We start from the raw sequence: 24,472 nt of genomic DNA, 5'->3' as shown, positions 1-24,472 counted from the left end.
GTAGCACATGAGGGAGGAGGATGTCTTCCCTGTAACGCACAGCGTTGAGATTGCCTGCAATGACAACAAGTTCAGTCCGATGATGCTGTGACACACCGCCCCAGACCATGACGGACCCTCTACCTCCAAATCGATCCCACTCCAGAGTACAGGCCCCGGTGTGACGCTCATTCCTTCGACGATAAATGCCAATCCGACCATCACCCCTAGTGAGACAAAACCACGACTCGTCAGTGAAGAGCACTTTTTGCCAGTCTTGTCTGGTCCAACGATGGTGGGTTTGTGCCCATAGGCAACGTTTTTGCAGGTGATGTCTGGTGAGGACCTGCCTTACAACAGGCCTACAAGCCCTCAGTCCAGCCTCTCTGTGCAACTATTGGTTACATTTATTTGTATGCAATCTTGGTTTTCATTGGTTTCAGTTGGACAAAAATAGAAAGAACTGAAACAAAGCTGTGAATGAGTAATCACAATGTCATTGTGGTTGTTATAAATCCGCCACTACAGTACTTTCTCAATGTAAATATCATGATATTTATGCAAAATTGGCTGCAGGAAGTAGGAATAATCTTATGCAGTAGAAACAGTGTTTAGATTCAATCCATCAGGGGAAAATAAGTCTTCAGCTACTGCTGCAGGGACATTTCAACAGCTCTTTGTGAGTGTGTGTATGACAATGTATGTGTTTGTGTTTGCTAAATCTGTCTCATTTGCATCATTTGCTTTGACAGCGTTCCCCAAGGGATACCTTTTTTTACAATTTGTGTGTGTGTGTGGTGCGCCTGCCTGCGTGTGCAACAAACAGCTGTGGACTCGTTTCCCTGCAATGAGAGGCATGCGGTCAAACAGGAAACTAGATGGAGAGAGGGAAAGAGAGAGAGAAAGCGAGGAAGATTAGAAATGGAGAGATGGAGAGAGTTTCGCACCAGAACAGTCACATGGCCCCTCAGGCACAGTTGAAGACAAACACATTATATTCCAGAGGAAGCCATTCACCATGGGGGAAGTTATGCGGTCGGTAGCAAGCTGCTTAAGAACTCAGACATGAGAAAACACTCTGGAGAATCCAGCCAGCGTCCTCCGTACACACTGTTCTCACATCACACACCCTATATATGCATGTTATACACCTGTGCAAAGAAGCTAGAGCGACATTTCTCCCTAATATAGGTTACTATATATAAAACCAGGGACTTCTGTGGCGTCCTACATCAGCATGTTTAGTGGTATTTCCTATTTGTGTAGTCGCCTTCTGGCTTTGAAACCGATGATTATGTCACATTATCCTGCTATATGACTTGACAGACCCCTAGTCATTTAAAAAAAGATATGTTGTTGAATATTACATATGTAGAATGGGAAAAGGGCCAGCATGCTGCATCATGAATATAGTTGCATGTCACAAGAGAATGGAAGTAGTAAGTTAATATACATTAGCCTATGTAGTATTGTACATGTGTAACTATTAGAAATGTTCTAGTATCACTTTTATGTCAATGTGTCATTATCCAGTGACTATCCCTGCATCCTACAGCAGTTATTATCAACACTAATTTCACTGGAATCACATGACACACATTTCAATGGAATCATATGACACTAAATTCACTGGAATCATACAACACAAATTTCACTGGAATCATACAACACTAATTTCACTGGAATCATACAACACAAATTTCACTGGAATCATACAACACTAATTTTATTGGAATCTTACAACACTAATTTCACTGGAATCACATGGCACACATTTCACTGGAATCATACAACACTAATTTCACTGGAATCACATGACACACATTTCAGTGGAATCATATGACACTAATTTCACTGGAATCATACAACACAATTTTCACTGCAATCATACAACACTAATTTCACTGGAATCATACAACACTAATTTCACTGGAATCATACAACACTAATTTTATTGGAATCTTACAACACTAATTTCACTGGAATCACATGGCACACATTTCACTGGAATCATACAACACTAATTTCACTGGAATCATACAACACAAATTTCACTGGAATCATACAACACAAATTTCACTGGAATCATACAACACCAATTTTACTGGAATCATACAACACAAATTTCACTGGAATCATACAACACTAATTTCACTGGAATCATACAACACTAATTTTACTGGAATCATACAACACTAATTTTACTGGAATCATACAACCCATATGTCACTGGAATCATACAACACTAATTTTACTGGAATCATACAACACTAATTTTACTGGAATCATACAACCCATATGTCACTGGAATCATACAACACTAATTTTACTGGAATCATACAACACAAATTTTACTGGAATTATACAACACATATGTCACTGGAATCATACAACACTAATTTTACTGGAATAATACAACACAAATTTTACTGGAATTGGAATCATACAACACACATTTGACTGTCTCGTAAATATGATGTAATGGAAATGAGAATGTGTCCCAGACACCTTGATTTTCTTGGACTGTATGTGTGTGAAACAAAGGTCTCGTTGTATTGTAGCATTGACTGACTCCCCCTCTGTTTGATCCACAGGCTGTACTCTCCATAACCTGATGCAGGAGATGGCCTCAGCCAGAACAAAAACACTGGCGCTTTGAGATCTGGTGCCGCCGTGCCACGCTGCTCTGTTCCTTGCTAGCCTACTGTACCCTCCCCAGCTCCAGAGAGAACAGAGAGAACCAGAGGAAGAGAAACACCCGACAGCAGTGATCAGACTCACCCAGGGCCCAGGGCCATGTCACCAGGGAGGTCTCCTGGGTTGGGGCTGTACACCCTGCCCCGACACCTCCACCTCCACCTCTCCCACCTCTCCCACCTCTGCCTGTTGTTTGTGTGTTTGTCCCTCCTGGCCCAAGCCCCACTGGGTCTCCCCATGTCAGGCTTCAATACGGACACCAAGAGGGAGATCACAGTGGACGGGGACCTGATCATAGGAGGGCTGTTCCCTGTGCACCAGAAGGGCGAGGGTGCCGAGGACTGTGGGAAGATCAACGCTCAGAGAGGGATCCAGAGATTGGAGGCCATGTTGTTAGCCCTGGACGAGATCAACAAGGACGAGCGCCTATTGCCGGGGATACGGCTGGGAGCCCACATCCTGGACACCTGCTCTAAGGATACCTACGCCCTGGAGCAGTCCCTGGAGTTTGTCCGTGCCTCCCTCACCAAGGTGGATGATAGCGAGTACACCTGCCCTGACGGCTCCTACGCCATCCATGACGACGTCCCTCTGGCCATCTCTGGGGTGATAGGAGGCTCCTACAGTGATGTCTCCATACAGGTATAGCACTGACTTTACACTCTAAAGATATTTGTTTATGTTGCTCTATTCTATAGGTTCGAACTTGGATCTTAACTATGGTTGCTGATATGAGTACTGAGAGTTTTCTTGATTCTTGCTAAAGATACTTTCTAAAGCTGATACGTTTTTTAAAACTCTGAATTGCTCCTAGTTTATTTAGTATCTCCCAGTCTCTGGTTTTGAGCAATCCCAACCCATGCTTTGTAAATACTGATGCACTGACTGTTCTATAAATCTATGTTACAGTCCAGACAGCCGTCGTTTCACTCCATAGAATAGAGAAGGTACACAATGATTGATGATCATATAACTTTCTCTCTTTATTTAAAGTACTGGCATGCAATTACGGTGCTCCATGTTTAGTGAGATGTTAACATAGTAGCTTTAATGAGTATGGGTTCCGCATGCCAGATCTGTTTACCTGTTTGCCCGTATGCTTGGCTGATCTCATTTGGAGGAGCTCCTCTCTTCCCTGGTAATTCAAACTCCAGCAGTGGGCCTGTCAGATGCAAACACTCTGCAGATGTTGGGTTGAGGAGGACGGGCTGACAGGATGACTAGTGACATCATGATTACTCTCAGTAGTAGTAACAATAGTATCAGTAACGGCTGACTGGTGAGGTGAAGCAAGGCGAGCTCCTCACGCTGACGTGATGAAAGGCCTACTAATTGCAACAAGATCTCACGGTTTGACCAATTTGCCCTAGCAAAACCCAAGCTTATTTGATGTTAATAGCGCTCAACGTTGCCCCTAGTGGCGGGTTTGACGGCATCTCCCGACTTCCTGGGGACATGGATGGACGTCCAATTTCAAAGTCAATCTTGAGTGACCTGCCTGACTAATTGGGCCCACGTTTATTGGGACTTAATAAAGCCACTGCCTTGTGAGAGGAGACGCTCCGTAGCACCCAGACTGGGAGAGAGAGAGAGAGTGTGTGCGTGCGTGCATGTCATAGATAATTGTGGACATTCACTTGCACACTCTACACACAATCACCCGTATTTACATGCTCACATACACACATCAGCCAACTCCCAGCTCTGTCAGAGGAACTTCTCTAGCCTAAGGTGATACCTCCCCATACTCAATGATTATACTGTAGTTACCTTCTGGCTAGCCCACAGTAGTATAACAGGCTTATCATCACACATGCCATTATACCTTCTGGGCATCCACAGACCACCAATGGGTTTCAATTAGGGTCCAAGGCATTATTAAAATAGCAGATTTAATCACTGCAGCCTGCATGGATATTTCCTCCAGTGGTTGTACTTCAGTATGCTGGGGCCCAGCCAGTTACTGTGGTGGCTTCCTTCCATCCCTCTCCTCTGCTTCATAGGCAGAATGACTGCATCCTATGCTACTTGGGAGACAGGGAGGGCTGGATGAATAATAAATTGGACCATTCTACCCAGAGGGGGAGGGTTTGCTCTCTGCGTGAGATATGCCCATATGTCAGGATAAAAGTATGCCATGAAGGTATGTAAAAAAGCTTGGGAAGGCTCACTCTCTGGGGTGCCTTAGTGAGTGCGTCACAGTGCTTAATTGTAGATACTGATGACATCGCCGGGAATCCCCATAAAGGTGCTCGTGATTTGAGCAATATTTGAACTATTCCTTAATGATGAGTTTCGTGCTGAGAGAGGGGATCCAGCGACTGTGGTGTTCATGCACTGATCAGCCATTATCTAAACACCAGAGCAGAATTGGAGACTCCACTACAAATAATTAATTTAGAAAATAGACTGAATACAGCAATCCGCTAACTCCAATCTATTGTTCTGTGTATTCCTCCAAAACAAACAGAAATACCTCATAGGGCCTGTGAGGAGGTATGGGATGAAAAGGACATGCAAACATACGTAGACTTGATGAACGAGGTATAATTTTGGTAAAGACTATCTGGGACTTCTATCTCCTTTCAGGGAGCATGCCCTTGTCCTGTGGTAATTTATAGAGCTGCTATTACCCGTTTCTGTTCTCATGGTTGCCCCAGCTTCTCCCACAGTGGCTCCACGGAATCTATCAGCGGGTTGAATAGACCCACCGGCCTGCCTGACGGTGCCCCTTGCCTTTGGATGACACTTTTTTAACCACATGACCTCTACCCTGTACTTAGACTACACACAGTCTCAGAGGGAGAAAGGGATAGCCTGGTAACTGATCTGTTTGTGCTCCTGAAGGAGCGCTTTCTCACTTTCTGTGTTGTAGTGCTGAGCCGGTGGGCCTGTGGGTGTCTGTCTGATGAACAAGGCCCAGTCTATTAGGACTGATTGAACTTGGCTTGGACCGCTCTACATAGGGTCCCAGGGAGTGTGAATCTGTCATTACCTTCACTCTGACACTACTGTCTGTGCTTTATTGAGTGTTTTGTTCAGCCTTCCTTTTTGTGTGCTGAGCAAATTAGCCCTACATTATTAAGACTAATCTTCCCTTGTATTGCACTTCCTTTATCATTCATGTATTTTTAAGCACGTTGTGTTTGTGGAACAGCGCTTCGCAAACACACTGTACTGTCACCACAATTACCACTACTGTAATTCCTGCAAAGGCTCACATTGTGGTGCGGACTGCGGTGTCTAATTCATAAACACTGATTGATGGCCACATAAACAATGATTTCCTGTGCTCCTAATAGGCTGTCAAATTGAGCCAGACAGACAATGGTGATGGATGAAATGTAGCAGCCAGTCATTGGTTGAAATTATGTTATTCAGAGATATGCAGGTAAAGTGAGTATTGAGTGTGTGTGGGCATCGTTCACACGAGCTGCATGTTCTACTACTCTGCAGCCTTTAGCTCCTCAGCCCTCTCCTCTCATGTCTGTCTGTCCTGCACTCCCTGTATAATCCTGATGAGTCAGACTAGAGTCCATGTCTGGGCCGTCCAGGCCGTGTGAAAGGTCACTGTATCTGACCTCCCCGTGTGAACCCCCAGGTGGTCACGTCTGATGTGTGTGAAGTCTCCAGGGAGATGGGCAGGCCACAGGACACCTCACAATCCCCTGCTAAAGGTCCCCATTACCATGGAGATGCACCGGAACATGGCTGCCTCCACCCCACTGGAGGTATGGGACTGGGGAGTTTGGGTCTGGGAGTCTGAATTGGACTGGTTACAATGAGAAGGTTGGTGCTGCTGCAGCCTGCGGACGCATGGTGGTGTTGTTGTGTCCCAGAGTCCGATGTGATCTGTGGGTGGATCTGGCCCAGGGACTTGCCAGTGGGTGTCATGGTGTTCCACAGACACAGATTGGGAGGTAGTGTGGAGGCGAGGGCCTGTGACGCCATTGAAGGCTCCACACAGGCTTACCCACACTGTTAGCTGTTTTTGTAATTTTATCAGTAACTTACTGTATTAATCAATAGTATGATATTATATAACTGAATACAGTAGATTCCCGTATAATGCACAGTAAATACCACCCATTTGTTTTACAGCACACTGTATGACCTTTCTATAATTAAAACACTGAAACACTGTAGAATGCACAGGAAAATACTGGAAATGGTGCATTGTGGGAAAATATTGTGAGCGGGGAAAGAGAGTCTGTGTCATTAACATATTTAAGGCATGCTTTGTAAGAGACTTTATTTGTTGCACCCTTGAGTGAGAATGCTGTACCGCACAGAATACGTTAATATATTGTATTATAGGAATTCTACAAACCTTGTCCTGAAACTTTACAGGAACTTACTGGCAAATTGCTGCCAGTAAATTACTGTAATTGTCATGAGAGCTCCCTCTCCGGCCTCTAGGTCATCAGGCTGCTCGTTATGGCGCACACCTGTCACCATCGTTACGCGCACCTGCGCGTCATCAGACTCACATGGACTCCATCACTTCCCTGATTACCTTCCCTATAAATGTCACTCCCTTTGGTTCCTTTCCCAGGCGTTATTGTTTCTGTTCCTGTGTCATGTCTCTGTGTTATTCGTGTTTCTTTTTTTTGTATAATTTTGTTTTTATTTATTAAAACGCTCACTCCCTGAACTTGCTTCCTGACTCTCAGCGCACATCATTATCGTCATTCAGAATAGAGTACCATACTACATTTTTGGAGCACCAAAAACTTTTTGAACACTAGTGGGTGCATGGTAGTGCTGAGCGATTAACTGAAATTAACTAATTGACCAACGTCGGTTCAATTATTTGAATTTTCTGTGAGCTCAATGCACACATTACACTGTTTTCTCTAGAGATAAATCAGATCAAGCCCATACTGTGCGATGTAGTAGTGAGTTTCCAACAGGCCAATATTCTACATAATTTAGTGCAGAAAACCTGGTAATTAACTACAATGACCAAAATCCATTGTGTGCCTAATTGTCTGATCTGTGTTTCTTTTACCACTGCTATGTAAAAAAGAAATGAAGAATGTGCGATCGAGAGGGATAGAGAGCAGTTGCTTCGTGAGGTACCTTTACCTGATTGATAGTTGGTATTCAGCAGTCATAAATGCCCTATTTATGTTGAAGAACTACCAAAATAGTGATTTTGTCAGACAGCATAGGCAGCAGCTCTATAGAGATGAGATGATGACTTGGAATGAAACAATAAAGTAATCAAATAAAACAAATGTAATATACACAACAACTGAAATATTTTATTAAAGTAAGGTAATGTGAATAAATTATGGTTAATAAGTGATGAGGTTATGGGCAGTCACTACGCTCATGGGACTTTTATTAATTGTTCTATTCTGTGTTGTTACAGCATTCAATTTATGTTAAAAAAAATTTGAAAGCAAAATCAAAAACGGTGATAATTTTTTAATGATCGATCTGAAATCGAACCGACCTCATAAAAGCACTAATCGCTCAGCACTAATGCATGGTATTATTGTTTCTCAGCATATTCTAAGGCATGTCTTATAGGTGGCTATATTGTTGCACCCGTTAGTGAGAGTGCTGTACCAATTTAAGTGATATGTGGTTGTGGTTCCCTAACAAGGAAATATATATAGGGGACAGATCAGAGTAGCAGAAAGTCTCAAACCTTTAATGGTTGAGTGGCTAGCCATGTCCTTTTGATCTGTCTGCCTTGTAGTCACTGTCCGTTTAGAGGCCTTTATTAAGGCCTAAAGTGCAAGCCATATAAAACACTAATTATCAGTTTGTATGCTGTGATATATTTAAGAAATAAGGCACGAGGGGGTGTGGTATATGGCCAATATATCACGGCTAAGGGCTGTTCTTAGGCACGACACAAGGTGCCTTATTGCTATTATAAACTGGTTACCAACGGAATTAGAGCAGTAAAAAGAAATGTTTTGTCATACACGTGGCATACAGTCTGATATACCACGGCTATCAGCCAATCAGCATTCAGGGCTGGGACCCTGAATATTCACTGTTAGTAATTTTCAATACAATTCAACAATAAAGTACTGTTATGTTGCTATATATTTACTGCAGCATAATGTGGTGCATTGTGGAGAAATATTGTGGAAGGAGAAAGAATCACTTGCTCATTTACCCATTTTAACTTTTTACTGCAGTGGGCTTAAATCAGGGTCAGTGTTTCTTGGTAGTCTTAAACAAATCTACTTTGAAACAAAAGTACAGTTGAAGTCGGAAGTTTGCATACACCTTAGCCAAATACATTTAAACTAAATTTTTCACAATTCCTGACATTTAATCCCAGTAAAAATTCCCTGTTTTAGGTCAGTCACCACTTTATTTTAAGAATGTAAAATGTCAGAATAATAGCAGAGAGAATGATTTATTTCAGTTTTTATTTCTTTCATCACATTCCCAGTGGGTCAGAATTGGGTCAAACGTTTCGGGTAGCCTTCCACAAGCTTCCCACAATAGGTTTTGTGAATTTTGACCCATTCCTCATGACAGAGCTGGTGTAACTGAGTCAGGTTTGTAGGCCTCCTTGCTCGCACACGCTTTTTCAGATCTCCCCACAAATGTTCTATAGGATTGAGGTCAGGGCTTTGTGATGGCCACTTCAATACCTTGACTTTGTTGTCCTTAAGACATTTCGCCACAACTTTGGAAGTATGCTTGGGGTCATTGTCCATTTGGAAGATCCATTTGCGACCAAGCTTTAACTTCCTGACTGATGTCTTTAGATGTTGCTTCAATATATCCACATCATTTTCCTTCATAATTTTCCTTCCTTTTGTGAAGTGCACCAGACCCTCCTGCAGCAAAGCACCCCCACAACATGATGCTGCCACCCCTGTCCTTCACGGTTGGGATGGTGTTCTTCGGCTTGCAAGCGTCCCCCTTTTTCCTCCAAACATAACGATGGTCGTTATGGCCAAACAGTTCTATTTTTGTTTCATCAGACCAGAGGACATTTCTCCAAAAAGTACGATCTATGTACCCATGTGCAGTCCCCATGTGGCGGTTTTGGAGCAGTGGCTTCTTCCCTGCTGAGCGGTCTTTCAGGTCATGATGATATAGGACTCGTTTTACTGTGGTTGCACAACGTGTATTACCGGGAATGCACATCAAGCTTCCACGATTCTACAGATCTATTTTGCACTGTAATAAGGCCAGTTTGGAAGCCTTTGTTTAGTCCTCTAGAAGTGCAAGTGATATAACACAGGTGCTCTCATTTGTTGTCTACTGTAACCATAAAAGCCTTGGAAGCCTCCTCCCTAAGTTTGTTTTTCTCACAGCTTTAGCACACTCCGCCAACCCTAATGTTCTTGCCGAGTCTGAATCCTGGCTTAGGAAGGCCACCAAAAATTCTGAGATTTCCATCCCCAACTACAATATTTTCCATCAAGATAGAACTGCCAAAGGGGGAGGAGTTGCAACCTACTGCAGAGATAGCCTGCAAAGTTCTGTCATACTTTCCAGGTCTATGCACAAACAGTTCGAGCTTCTAATTTGAAAAATGAATCTCTCCAGAAATAAGTCTCTCACTGTTGCCGCATGTTATAGACCCCCCTCAGCTCCCAGCTGTGCCCTTGACACCATATGTGAATTGATTTCCCCCCATCTATCTTCAGAGTTCGTTCTGTTTGGTGACCTAAACTGGGATATGCTTAACACCCCGGCCGTCCTACAATCTAAGCTAGATGCCCTCAATCTCACACAAAGTATCAAGGAACCCACCAGGTACAACCCTAAATCCGTGAACATGGGCACCCTCATAGATATTATCCTGACCAACTTGCCCTCCAAATACACCTCTGCTGTTTTCAATCAGGATCTCAACGATCATTGCCTGCATCCGTTATGCATCCACGGTCAAATGACTACCCCTCATCACTGTTAAACGCTGGCCTTTCTAATCAAACTGGCCCAGGTATCCTGGAAGGATATTGACCTCATCCCGTCAGTAGAGGATGCCTGGTTGTTCTTTAAAAGTAATTTCCTCACCATCTTAAATAAGCATGACCCTTTCAAAAAATGTAGAACTAGGAACAGATTTAGCTCTTGGTTCACTTCAGACCTGACTGCGCTCGACCAGCACAAAAAAAATCATGTGGAGTACTGCACTAGCATCGAATAGTCCCCGCGATATGCAACTTTTCAGGGAAGTCAGGAACCAATACACATAGTCAGTTAGGAAAGCAAAGGCTACCTTTTTCAAATAGAAATTTGCATCCTGTACCTCTAACTCCAAAAGTTCTGGGACACTGTAAAGTCCATGGAGAATAAGAGCACCTCCTCCCTGCTGCCCACTGCACTGAGGCTAGGAAACACTGTCACCACCGATAAATCCACGATAATCGAATTTCAATAAGCATTTCTCTACGGCTGGCCATGCTTTCTTCCTGGCTACCCCCTGGCTATCAAGCCTACCACTGTAGTGTCAACAAATTTCAAAAATCGCTGAAGTTGGTGACTTATATCTCCCTCACTAACTTTAAACATCAGCTATCTGAGCAGCTTACTGATTGCTGCAGCTGTACACAGCCCATCTGTAAATAGCCCATCCAACTACCTACCTCATCCCCATATTGTTTTTATTTACTTTTTTTGCTCTTTTGCACAGTAGTATTTCTACTTGCACATCATCATCTGCACATCTATCACTCCAGTGTTAATTTGCTAAATTGTAATTACTTCGCTGCTCTTGGCCTATTTATTGCCTTACCTCCTTACTCCATTTGCACACACTGTATATAGATTTTTCTGTTGTGTTATTGACTGTACTTTTGTTTATCCCATGTGTAACTCTGTGTTGTCGCACTGCTTTGCTTTATCTTGGCCACTAAAAAAACCCTAGTATTCATTAATATGATGTAATATGCAAATGACTACAGCCAACCTGCTTACTCTAATCTCTTGTAATTACAGTAAAATACTGTAGAAATAACTTTCTTACAGTTTATTAGTTACTCATTGTATTGTACTGTGTTTCATTGCTCTAGGCATCAAGTTACCATGAATATTTCAGTATTGTATTGGCACTATCCAGTCAAATCAAATTTCAAATGTCCTCATCTGCTTGCATGCGCCTTCCCTATATCAATGTGTTTTGCTTCTTCCCTTGTGCACTACGCTTTCCGCACACTAATTGTTACTATGCCACAGGTCAATACAGTCCACCAGTCTAACTGTCTATGTTGACAATAGTGGTTGGTGGATCGTTTGTCCAGATCTGCAATAGGCTAACTAGCAATAATACCACACATAAAAGCATTCAAAGCTACATCAATTTAATCCACAAGAACAAATAGGAATAGCTGATAGAAAGCTGAAAGGCCAGGTGGATCATTGCAGATGAACGTACAGTGAAGACATGAGACATGCAGCTCAAAAGGATCCCCTATTTATAGTGTTTAGGGACAATACAATTATCCTACTTAGACTAGCCTACAACACCACAATGCAATGAATAATTGCAAAATTCTACTCTATGCTAATTTGAATAATGGCACACAAGCCCTGTGATTTGGATGTTTCATTCCATTTGGATCAGTTGTTTGTGGGTCTACTCTCTACAGTTTATAATGTCCAGAAAGACATAGTAGCAGGCCAGTCTGGATGTATTTGTACTTTTATTCGATATTTTACTTAGATGTGCTGTCTGTTATGAATCATCATTCGCCCAAGTCATCCTATAATAATTTGGCCACAGCTCCTGGCAGGCCCAGTTATTCTCAAAAGCATAACGTGTGCTCTACCTTCTCTCCAACCCGAGCGGCTATTCCTCGCACACCTAGAACGCTTCAATATAGCCTAAATAGTTGTAATTTAACTTTTAAAATGTATTCCCTTTTATATGTGGCATAAACACAACCAGTCCTGTAGGCATGCATACACTTGTCCAAAATATAATTTCAGCATCCTCAAAATGGCTTGACATTAACTAGATTTCCATCCAATATTTTTATGCGAGTAAAGTACGTCGGATGAAAAATGTCACAACATCATGGGAAAGCATGCAGTTTATTAGGTGATAGATTAAATAATGATGAACTTCACAGGGTGGTGAAAATGCATGGTGTTGAGCTTGATGCCCCTTTCAGTGAATAAGCCTGAATAACCGGTGTCTGTATATAGCCTTGCTACTGTTATTTTCCAATTTTTTTTTACTGTAGTTTTATTTCTTTACACACACAGACACACACACACACACACACACACATACACATATACCTTTTTTTCGCACTATTGGTTAGAGCCTGTAAGTAAGCATTTCACCTTAAGGTGAAATTCGGCACACGTGACAAATAAACTTTGATTTGATTTGCCATCTTGCACTTTTGTCCATAATAATCTCATCATGTAGGCTATACCCACACTGTATCTGTGAGCTGTTGGCTAAAGTGCACGTGCCAATACCAGAGTGGGCACATTTGCTATACCTATGGAACATTTATGACAAAACCATCAGTAGCCCTAGAGTTGAAAATGCGATGAAAACCCATTTAACTTGCATTTATTATTCGGTACATGGGAGTTTAACCGCAAAAGTTATTTTTATGTGCACTACATATTTACGCACAGACTTTTATCCTGAACAAGTCAATTTGATGGAAACACAACTCTGATGGGAAATTAGCATGTTGTTTTTATGCAGATTTTAGAATATTCGCCTGAAAATCTGTCGCCAAATTGGATGGAAACCTAGCTACAGACACCATAAAGACTCTGGCAGGTGTGCTAGTGCAGTGACACTTTCATTATGCCTGCACATAATGGTTCACCAGCAGCCCCAAACATCTAAAGAATAAGCAACAGAAAAGTAAAAACAAGCTTTTAAGAATTGTACTAAATTAACTCTCATTTTAAGCAGCTAGGCTCGTTTTCTGTGGAAAAAAATCATTGTAGTATTAATTCAACTTGGTCTGGTCCACAGAATTACACTATATATACACAAAAGTAAGCGGGCACCACTTCGAATTACTGGATTTGGCTATTTCAGTTTGGCTATTTCAGTCAAGAATGGGAAAAACTCCCCAAATACAGGTGTGCCAAGCTTGTAGCGTCAAACCCAAGAAGGCTAAAGGCTGTAATCGCTGCGAAAGCTGCTTCAACAAAGTACTGAGTAAAGGGTCTGAATACTTATGTAAATATGATATTTCAGTTTTTATTTTTTTATAAATTGGCAAAAATAAATGAAAAGCTGTTTTTTCTTCATCATTATGGGGTGTTTTGTATAGATAGATGGGAAAACACGATTTAATACATTTTAGAATAAAGCTGTAACCTAACAAAATGTGGAAAAATAATTATTTCCAAAGCCACTGTATATACAGTATATCACAAAAGTGAGTACACCCCTCACATTTTTGTAAATATTTGACTATATCTTTTCATGTGACAACACTGAAGAAATGACACTTTGCTACAATGTAAAGTAGTGAGTGTACAGCTTGTATAACAGTGTAAATTTGCTGTCCCCTCAAAATAACTCAACACACAGCCTTTAATGTCTAAACCGCTGGCAACAAAAGTGAGTACACCCCTAAGTGAAAATGTCCAAATTGGGCCCAAAGTGTCAATATTTTGTGTGGCCACCATCATTTTCCAGCACTGCCTTAACACTCTTGGGCATGGAGTTCACCAGAGCTTCACAGGTTTCCACTGGAGTCCTCTTACACTCCTCCATGACGACATCACGGAGCTGGTGGATGTTAGAGACCTTGCCCTCCTCCACCTTCCGTTTGAGGATGCTCCACAGATGCTCAATAGGGTTTAGGTCTGGAGACATGCTTGGCCAGTCCATCACCTTTACCCTCAGCTTCTTTAGCAAGGCAGTGGTCGTCTTGGAGGTGTGTTTGGGGTCGTTATCATGTTGGAATACTGCCCTGCGGCCCAGTCTTCGAAGGGAGGGGATCATGCTCTGCTTCAGTATGTCACAGTACATGTTGGCATTCATGTTTCCCTCAATGAACTGTAGCTCCCCAGTGCCGGCAGCACTCATGCAGCCCCAGACCATGACACTCCCACCACCATGCTTGACTGTAGGCAAGACACACTTGTCTTTGTACTCCTCACCTGGTTGCCGCCACACACGCTTGACACCATCTGAACCAAATAAGTTTACCTTGGTCTCAACAGACCACAGAACATGGTTCCAGTAATCCATGTCCTTAGTCTGCTTGTCTTCAGCAAACTGTTTGCGGGCTTTCTTGTGCATCATCTTTAGAAGAGGCTTCCTTCTGGGACGACAGCCATGCATACCAATTTGATGCAGTGTACGGCGTATAGTCTGAGCACTGACAGGCTGACCCCCCACCCCTTCAACCTCTGCAGCAATGCTGGCAGCACTCATACATCTATTTCCCAAAGACAACCTCTGGATATGACGCTGAGCACGTGCACTCAACTTCTTTGGTCGATCATGGCGAGGCCTGTTCTGAGTGGAACCTGTCCAGTTAAACCGCTGTATGGTCTTGGCCACCGTGCTGCAGCTCAGTTTCAGGGTCTTGGCAATCTTCTTATAGCCCAGGCCATCTTTATGTAGAGCAACAATTCTTTTTTTCAGATCCTCAGAGAGTTCTTTGCCATGAGGTGCAATGTTGAACTTCCAGTGACCAGTCAGTATGAGGGAGTGTGAGAGCGTTGACACCACATTTAACACACCTGCTCCCCATTCACACCTGAGACCTTGTAACAGTCACGAGTCACATGACACCGGGTAGGGAAAATGGCTAATTGGGCCCAATTTGGACTTTTTCACTTAGGGGTATACTCACTTTTGTTGCCAGCGGTTTAGACATTAATGGCTGTGTGTTGAGTTATTTTTAGGGGACAGCAAATTTACACTGTTATACAAGCTGTACACTCACTACTTTACATGGTGGCAAAGTGTCATTTCTTCAGTGTTGTCACATGAAAAGATATAGTCAAATATTTACAAAAATGTGAGGGGTGTACTCACTTTTGTGATATACTGTATATAATAATATACTGTACCAGTCAAAAGACACCTACTCATTACAGGGTTTTTCTTTATTTGTACTATTTTCTACATTGTAGAATAATAGTGAAGACATCAAAACTATGAAATAACACATATGGAATCATGTAGTAACCAAAACAATTGTTAAACAAATCAAAATATATTTTACATTTGACATTCTTAAAAGTAACCACCCTTTGCCTTGATGACATATTGCATACTCTTGGCATTCTCTCAAACATCTTCATGACTACATTTCTAAATGTATATTTGAATGACATTAGAGATAATTGACAGAAGTTCATGGATGAACTTTGGCCTGTTAAGGAAATGTGGCTTCTTTATTCAGGTGTGAAATGGACGTCAAATACCATAATATCTCATTAAAGAAAGGATTCCTACATATCTTAGTGATAAACCCACATGTTGCGCTCTTCAATATGTCCCCTATAATTCAGCACTACAAAGGCATGTCTGTGCTGCCTTCACAGACACTGACATTTCAGTGAGTAGTTAAGGGAGCATTCGCGCTATTTCTCATCATAAGCCATGCGGGTGCTGTGTGTTGATTAGTGATGCACTATATTCCACAATTACAGCGAGGAACATCTAATTAATGCATCGCAGGGTCTCCAGCAGCGTTACCCCCGACAACAGTCCTGTTAAACGTGACTCACTGACACTGCTATGAAACCGTCCCTAACGGTAACCAAGCTATAAACACCTAGGTGCATCAGCTGCATAGCAACAGATCTGAGATGATGTCAGAAGCTCAAATACTCAGACACACAGAGAGAAGGTTCACAGAGAATTTCCCCTGTGTGGGGAAATCTCCATGATGGTTTATTAAACAGACATAGTAGTATAGACTAGAAAAAGTATTGATTATTCCTAACAGCGTGGAAAGATAGTGTCTGAATGTAAAAACAAAGGCACTTCTTGCCGTGCTCTTTGCGAGAGAGGGTGCACTTTTTAGTTCCTGCTGCGCATGCCAGAATCCTCCTGTTATTTAAAGAGGAATGTTTAGCACATTCTCCAGACGCAGCACTGAGACTCAGTAATTAATTCGACAGGGTGCCATTTAGAGATGGATGATGTAACAACATCTGATAGGAGAAGAGCCACATACTTACACACATGCAGGCAAGTACACACACGTATGCACGCACGAATGCATGCACACAGTGATTTCAAGGTCACAGGCAGAGGCCAGTTTGAGCCCATCCTACCTACGTATCCTAAAACAATTTTATGGGATTTATAGGTAAGACGTACCTGTATACTGAACAAAAATATAAACGCAACATGCAACAATTTCAAAGATTTTACTGAGTTAGAATTCATGAAATAAATCGACTAGGCCATAATCTATGGATGTCACATGACTGGGAATACAGATATGCATCTGTTGGTCACAGATACCTTAAAAAAAAGGTAGGGGTGTGGATCAGAAAACCAGTCAGTATCGGGTGTGACAACCATTTGCCACATGCAGTGCGACACATCTCCTTCGCATTTAGTTGATTAGGCTGTTGATTGTGAATGTTGTCCCACTCCTCATCAATGGCTGTGCGAAGTTGCTGGATATTAGCGAGAACAGATCCTTGCAACATGGGGCCGTACATTATCATGCTGAAACATGAGGTGATGTCGGCGGATGAATGGCACGTCAATGGGCCTCAGGATCTCATCACGGTATCTCTGTGCATTCAAATTGCCATCAATAAAAATACAATTGTGTTCGTTGTCTGTAGCTTATGCCTGCCCATACCATAACCCCACTGCCACCATGGGGCACTGTTCACAATGTTGACATCAGCAACCCGCTCGCCCACACAACGCCATACACGTAGTGTGAGGTTGTGAGGCCGGTTGTACGTACTGCCAAATTGTCTTAAACAACTTTGGAGGCGTCTTATTGTAGAAAAATGAACATTCAGCTCTCTGGCAACAGCTTTGGTGGACATTCCTGCAGTCAGCATGCCAAATGCACGCTATTTTAGAGTGGCCTTTTATTGTCCCCAGCACAAGGTGCACGTGTGTAATGATCATGCTGTTTAATTCATCTTATTGATATACCACACCGGTCAGGTGTATGGATTATCTTGGTAAAGGGGAAATGCTCACTAACAGTGATGTGAACAAATTTGTGCGCAACATTTTAGAGAAATAAGCTATTTGTGCATATGGAACATTTCTGGGATCTTTTATTTCAGCTCATTAGACATGGGACCAGCACTTTACATGCTTTGTTTATATTTTTGTTAAGTATAATTTAACTGTAAAAATTTATTACCTTTAATTTGCCATGAACACAACTAGGTCTGTGGCGGTCATAATATTTCGTCAGCCAAATAAAATTGTCAAGCAAATTGTCAAGCAAATAACTGTAGGTCTCATGGTAATTGACCGTGAATCTCCTGGTTTCCACACAATGCCAAGAGATTGCAAAGCTGTCATCAAGGCAAAGGGTGGCTATTTGAAGAATCTCAAATATAAAATATATTTTGATTTGTTAAACAATTTTGGGGTTTTGATATCTTCACTATTATTCTACAATGTAGAAAATAGTACAAATAAAGAAAAACCCTTGAATGAGTAGGTGTTCTAAAACTTTTCACTGGCAGGGTAAACAAAATACTTTGTGTGAAATTAGTTTTGATTTAGAATGGACCATTATCATGCACCTGTCTTGAAGGAAATATGTCATCTACAGTATGCAATTAAATAGCGAATGGAGGACACATTTCCTGTGCTTCATTTTCATGCCAGCCCAGTAGGCTATACTTCTCTTGTGAAGATAAGCAATGTGCTTAATATTAGTTGAGAGATAAATATAGCATGCCTACCCTATAGAAAGCTGACTGGATCCTCCTCTTTTTAACAGAGACCATCACTGTTTTCTTGCACAATTGCATAGCCTATAGAAAGGTTGAGCAACATGAGCTCTGGGCTCTCTTGAAGTGTTTATTTGTTTTTATTTATTTTTAAACATTTTTCTCCCCATTTGGTAGTTAAAGTCTTGTCCCATTGCTGCAACTCCCGTATGGACTCGGGGAGGCGATGGTTACCATGACTAAACGGTCATGTGGATTTTGACTTCATTCATGACTCGTGACCACAGGTGTGGCGGTAATAAAGTCAAAGCAACACACCTAATAACAAACAGTCATGATGTTTTCATTTGATTGTAAAACAAATCAATTAAAAAAGTAGGTTACATTTGCACGTTCATACAAAATAATTCCAGCATCCGAACAGCGCACTGTGTACCCGTCAAATTTGCTTCAATTCGCAAGTGGCTGAAACCCACTGGAGAAAGCATCCAGGTGAGCAAAACACCGCTCCTATGTCTTACTATATATACCCCATGTATCTGATGCTGTCTGGCCAAAAAGAGTATCACATACCATTATATTTCTGTCCAGACCTGTCGCGGACCAGGATGTCTTGCTCCCAGACAGACTAAATAACTTCTTTGCTCGCTTTGAGGACAATACAGTGCTACTGACACGGCCCGCTACCAAAACCTGCAGACTCTCCTTCACTGCAGCCGACGTGAGTAAAACATTTAAACGTGTTAACCCTCGCAAGGCTGCAGGCCCAGACGGCATTCCCAGCCGCGTCCTCAGAGCATGAGCAGACCAGCTGGCTGGTGTGTTTAAGGACATATTCAATCAATCCTTATCCCAGTCTGCTGTTCCCACATGCTTCAAGAGGGCCACCACCTCCACCCTACCTGACACCCTAGACCCACTCCAATTTGCTTACCGCCCCAATAGGTCCACAGACGACGCAATCGCAACCACACTGCACACTGCCCTAACCCATCTGGACAAGAGGAATACCTATGTGAGAATGCTGTTCATTGACTACAGCTCAGCATTTAACACCATAGTACCCTCCAAACTTGTCATCAAGCTCGAGACCCTGGGTCTCGACCTCGCCCTGTGCAACTGGGTACTGGACTTTCTGACGGGCCGCCCCCAGGTGGTGAGGGTAGGTAACAACATCTCCACCCCGCTGATCCTCAACACTGGGGCCTGTTCACCCACGACTGCTTGGCCATGCACGCCTCCAACTCAATCATCAAGGTGGTGAGGGCCCTCGGAGTGTGGTGTCAGGAAAATAACCTCACACAACGTCAACAAAACAAAGGAGATGATTGTGGACTTCAAGAAACAGCACAGGGAGCACCCCCCTATCCACATCGACGGGACAGTAGTGGAGAGAGTAGTAAGTTTTAAGTTCCTCGGCGTACATATCACGGACAAACTGAATTGGTCCACCCACACAGACAGCGTTGTGAAGAAGGCGCAGCAGCGCCTCTTCAACCTCAGGAGGCTGAAGAAATTCGGCTTGTCACCAAAAGCACTCACAAACTTCTACAGATGCACAATCGAGAGCATCTTGTCGGGCTGTATCACCGCCTGGTACGGCAACTGCTCCGCCCACAACCGTAAGGCTCTCCAGAGGGTAGTGAGGTCTGCACAACGCATCACTGGGGGCAAACTACCTGCCCTCCAGGACACCTACACCACCCGATGTCACAGAAAGGCCATAAAGATCATCAAGGACAACAACCACCCGAGCCACTGCCTGTTCACCCCGCTATCATCCAGAAGGCGAGGTCAGTACAAGTGCATCAAAGCAGGGACCGAGAGACTGAAAAACAGCTTCTATCTCAAGGCCATCAAACTGTTAAACAGCCACCACTAACATCGAGTGGCTGCTGCCAACATACTGACTCAACTCCAGCTCACTTTAATAATGGCAATTGATGGAAATTGATAAAAAATGTACCACTAGCCACTTTAAACAATGCCACTTAATATAATGTATATGTATATACTGTACTCTATATCATCTACTGCATCTTGCCATCTTTATGTAATACATGTATCACTAGCCACTTTAAACTATGCACTTTTATGTTTACATACCCTACATTACTCATCTCATATGTATATACTGTACTCGATATCATCTACTGCATCTTGCCTATGCCGTTCTGTACCATCACTCATTCATATATCTTTATGTACATATTCTTAATCCCTTTACACTTGTGTGTATCAGGTAGTAGTTGTGGAATTGTTAGGTTAGATTACTCGTTGGTTATTACTGCATTGTCGGAACTAGAAGCACAAGCATTTCGCTACACTCACATTAACATCTGCTAACCATGTGTATGTGACAAATACAATTTGATTTGATTTGATCAGATACATGAGCTACACATACAGTGCCTTCAGAAAGTATTCAGACCACTTGACATTTTTTCCCTTAGCAATCTACGCACAATAACCCATAATTACAACCAAAAACAGGTTGTTAGAAATGTTTGCAAATGTATTAAAAGTATTCAGACCCTTTACTCAGTACTTTGTTGAAGCACCTTAGGCAGAGATTACAGCATCTAGTCTTCTTGGGTATTACGCTACAAGCTTGGCACACCTGTATTTGAAGAGTTTCTCCCATTCTTCTCTGCAGATCCTCTAAAGCTCTGTCAGGTTGGATGGGGAGCGTTGCTGCACAGCTATTTTCAGGTCTCTCCAGAGATGTTCGATCGGGTTCAAGTCCGGGTTCTGGCTGGGCCACTCAAGGACATTTAGAGACTTATCCCGAAGCCACTCCTGCGTTGTCTTGGCTGTGTGCTTAGGGTCGTTGTCCTGTTGGAAGTTGAACCTTCGCCCCAGTCTGCAGTCCTGAGGGCTCTGGAGCAGGTTTTCATCAAGGATCTCTCTGTACTTTGCTCTGTTCATCTTTCCCTTGATCCTGTCTAGTCTCCCAGTCCCTGCCTCTGAAAACATCCCCACATCATGATGCTGCCACCACCATGCTTCACCATAGGGATGGTGTCAGGTTTCCTCCAGACGTGACGCTTGGAATTCAGGCCAAAGAGTTCAATCTTGGTTTCACCAGACCAGATAATCTTGTTTCTCATGATCTGAGTCTTTAGGTGCCTTTTGGCAAACTCCAAGTGGGCTGTCATGTGCCTTTTACTGAAGAGTGGCTTCCGTATGGCCACTCTACCATAAAGGCCTTCATACGAGCCCCATGACACTTGCGGGGGTTGTAGAGCAAAATGGATCGTGTTTGTGAGTGTGTAATATTTCAATAGAGCGGTCATATTAGTGTGTAGCCCAAACCGTTCGGATGTTACAGACGTTTTCGAGAGAAGACCGATTTTCGGGGGTTTCTCCTGGTCTTACAAACACCGCTGTTGCTCGGCCACCATCCACAGTAAGATCCGGAAGGCCGACACTGGCGGATGCTTTGGATTTAGTCACAGCGTATACAACCCCCCCCCCCCAGATATATCTAGCTGAAACAGACAGATTGTAATGGGATTTTTTTTTTTGTAATATTATTATTTTTGCCTCGAGCTGAGAAATTATTTAAACATTATCTATAAAAAAAAAGCCCAGCTCATGAGGCCTCTTGATTATGTGAGTCCTGAGGCAATTGCCTCTTCTGCCTAATGATAACACACACGAGCGCGCGCACACACACACACACACACACACACATACACACACACATACACACACACACACACTTATGGAAACATTGGTTGACATTTACTAGACTAGAATAATTCTCCTAATGTATTCTATATTAATGAGGTTCTGGGCTGTGGTAACAGAGAGCTCTAACATCTCATTCTTATTTTAAAGACAATGGCTATTTTTAGTCCTCAGCGGTTTTCATCTGGTCCTAGACAGTGCCGATCTCTTGGAGCACACATGACTCACCCAGTGGATTTTACATGGATGCACACACATGATCGAATTCATGCCAGAAAGTACAATAATGATGAAACATATCAGTAAAGCAATGCAGTGGAAATGCATAATTCATAGGGAAAAAGTAAGGAACATGTTCCCCCCCAAATAATAAATAATTCACGTGATTTGGTTATTCAGTGGCTCGGCAGAGCTCACTATTCATGCAGTCTCACAATCCATATCATCCTCTGCACCACTGAATGAGTGTGTCCCCTGTCCACCTTACGATTCTGTGTGGCAACATTTTAGCCCACTCCCAGTTTGCTTGGCCATACTATTGTGACAAGAGAGAAAATGGGGGCGAGAAGTCGATCTCAGTTGGAAGGATGAAGGACCTCCTGAACACTTGGATCGGACACACGTGATGTCATGACCATTTTGTACAATGCTCCATCTGAGACAGAAAGGATGGGAATTGGTTGTGATGAAGATGGACGAGAGCTGAGTGAAAGAGTTAAAAGGGCTTCAGAAGACAAAACTGCCAAGATGAAGTGCCAACACAATTTAAGATATGCATGCATTCTAATACATTAATTATTTCCTTCCTTCGAATGACAGCAGGAGTGTGTGTTGTCTGCTGTGGTGACTGTGGGGTCCCTGGCAGAGCATATTTAAGTGACCCATTCAGAGGAGACTGGTGGGAGGAGTTATAGGAGGACGGGCTAATTGTAATGGCTGGAATAAAATAAATGTGGTTTCCATATGTTTGATGTGTTTGATACCGTTCCATTTATTCCATTCCAGCCATTACAATGAGCCCATCCTCCTATAGCTCCTCCCACTAGCTACCTCTGGACCCATTACAGTATGGGGGCCAATATCGCTCGGCAAGGTGAGAGGGGAGCTCTGATGAGAGAGATCCAGTCCTCTATTGTCTAATCGGGTCACATTTCCACCTGGTTGCCAAGCAACTAAACTCTTGAGAAGTGAACTGCTATTGATTCTAAGTATGGAATCTAGTCCTATAGTCTACTATCTACACCTGGGGAAGAAGATAGTTCAACAACACACACTGGCCACAATATATTACATCCTCTTTGAACATCACCTTCCTCAGTATTAGGTGTGTGTGTGTGTGTGTGTATGTGTATCTGGCAGTGCACACAGAGAAGTCATGCCCCTGTCCCATAAAAAAAACATTTATATTTTTATATATATATATATACATATATACATATATACAGTACCAGTCAAAAGTTTGGACACACCTACTCATTCAAGGGTTTTTCTTTATTTGTAATATTTTCTACATTGTAGAATAATAGTGAAGACATCAAAACTATGAAATAACACATGGAATCATGTAGTAATCAAAAAAGTGTTTTAAACAAATCAAAATATATTTTATATTTGACATTCTTCAAAGTAGCCACCCTTTGCCTTGATGACAGCTTTGCACACTCTTGGCATTCTCTCAACCAGCTTCACCTGGATTTTCCCCCCAACAGTCTTGAAGGAGTTCCCACAAATGCTGAGCACTTGTTGACTCATCCCAAACCATCTCAATTGGGTTGAGGTCGGGGGATTGTGGAGGCCAGGTCATCTGATGCAGCACTCCATCACTCTCCTTCTTGTTCAAATAGCCCTTAGTGTTTGGTCATTGTCTTGTTGAAAAACAAATGATAGTCCCACTCAACGCAAGCCAGGTGGGATGGCATATCGCTGCAGAATGCTGTGATAGCCATGCTGGTTAAGTGTGCCTTGAATTCTAAATAAATCACTGACAGTGTCACCAGCAAAGCACCCCCACACCATCACACCTCCTCATCCATGGTTCACGGTTGGAACCACACATGCGGAGATCACCCATTCACCTACTTTGCATCTCACAAAGACACAGCGGTTGGAACCAAAAATCTCTAATTTGGACTCATCAGACCGAAGGACAAATTTCCACTGGTCTAATGTCCATTCAAATCAAAATCAAATAAAATGTATTTATATAGCCCTTCTTACATCACCTGATGTCACAAAGTGCTGTACAGAAACCCAGCCTAAAACCCCAAACAGCAAGCAA

At 42.6% G+C, this 24,472-nt stretch overlaps 1 protein-coding gene across 2 annotated transcripts in view; it reads left to right on the top strand.

Annotated features, from left to right (window-relative positions):
• Positions 1-24,472, top strand: part of LOC129847357 (metabotropic glutamate receptor 2-like) — a 65,604-nt gene that overhangs the window by 8,021 nt on the left and 33,111 nt on the right. For both annotated transcript variants that reach the window (XM_055915137.1, XM_055915129.1), the window contains exon 2: positions 2,574-3,318. In XM_055915137.1, the coding sequence (XP_055771112.1) occupies positions 2,776-3,318 (543 nt within the window). In that variant the 5' untranslated portion in view covers positions 2,574-2,775. The remainder of the gene's footprint in view (positions 1-2,573; positions 3,319-24,472) is intronic.

This window comes from Salvelinus fontinalis, chromosome 3 (genome assembly GCF_029448725.1).
Source record: "Salvelinus fontinalis isolate EN_2023a chromosome 3, ASM2944872v1, whole genome shotgun sequence".
NCBI lineage: Eukaryota > Metazoa > Chordata > Actinopteri > Salmoniformes > Salmonidae > Salvelinus > Salvelinus fontinalis.
The sequence above is the reverse complement of the archived record's forward strand: the minus strand, read 5'-3'. Positions and strand labels throughout refer to the sequence as shown.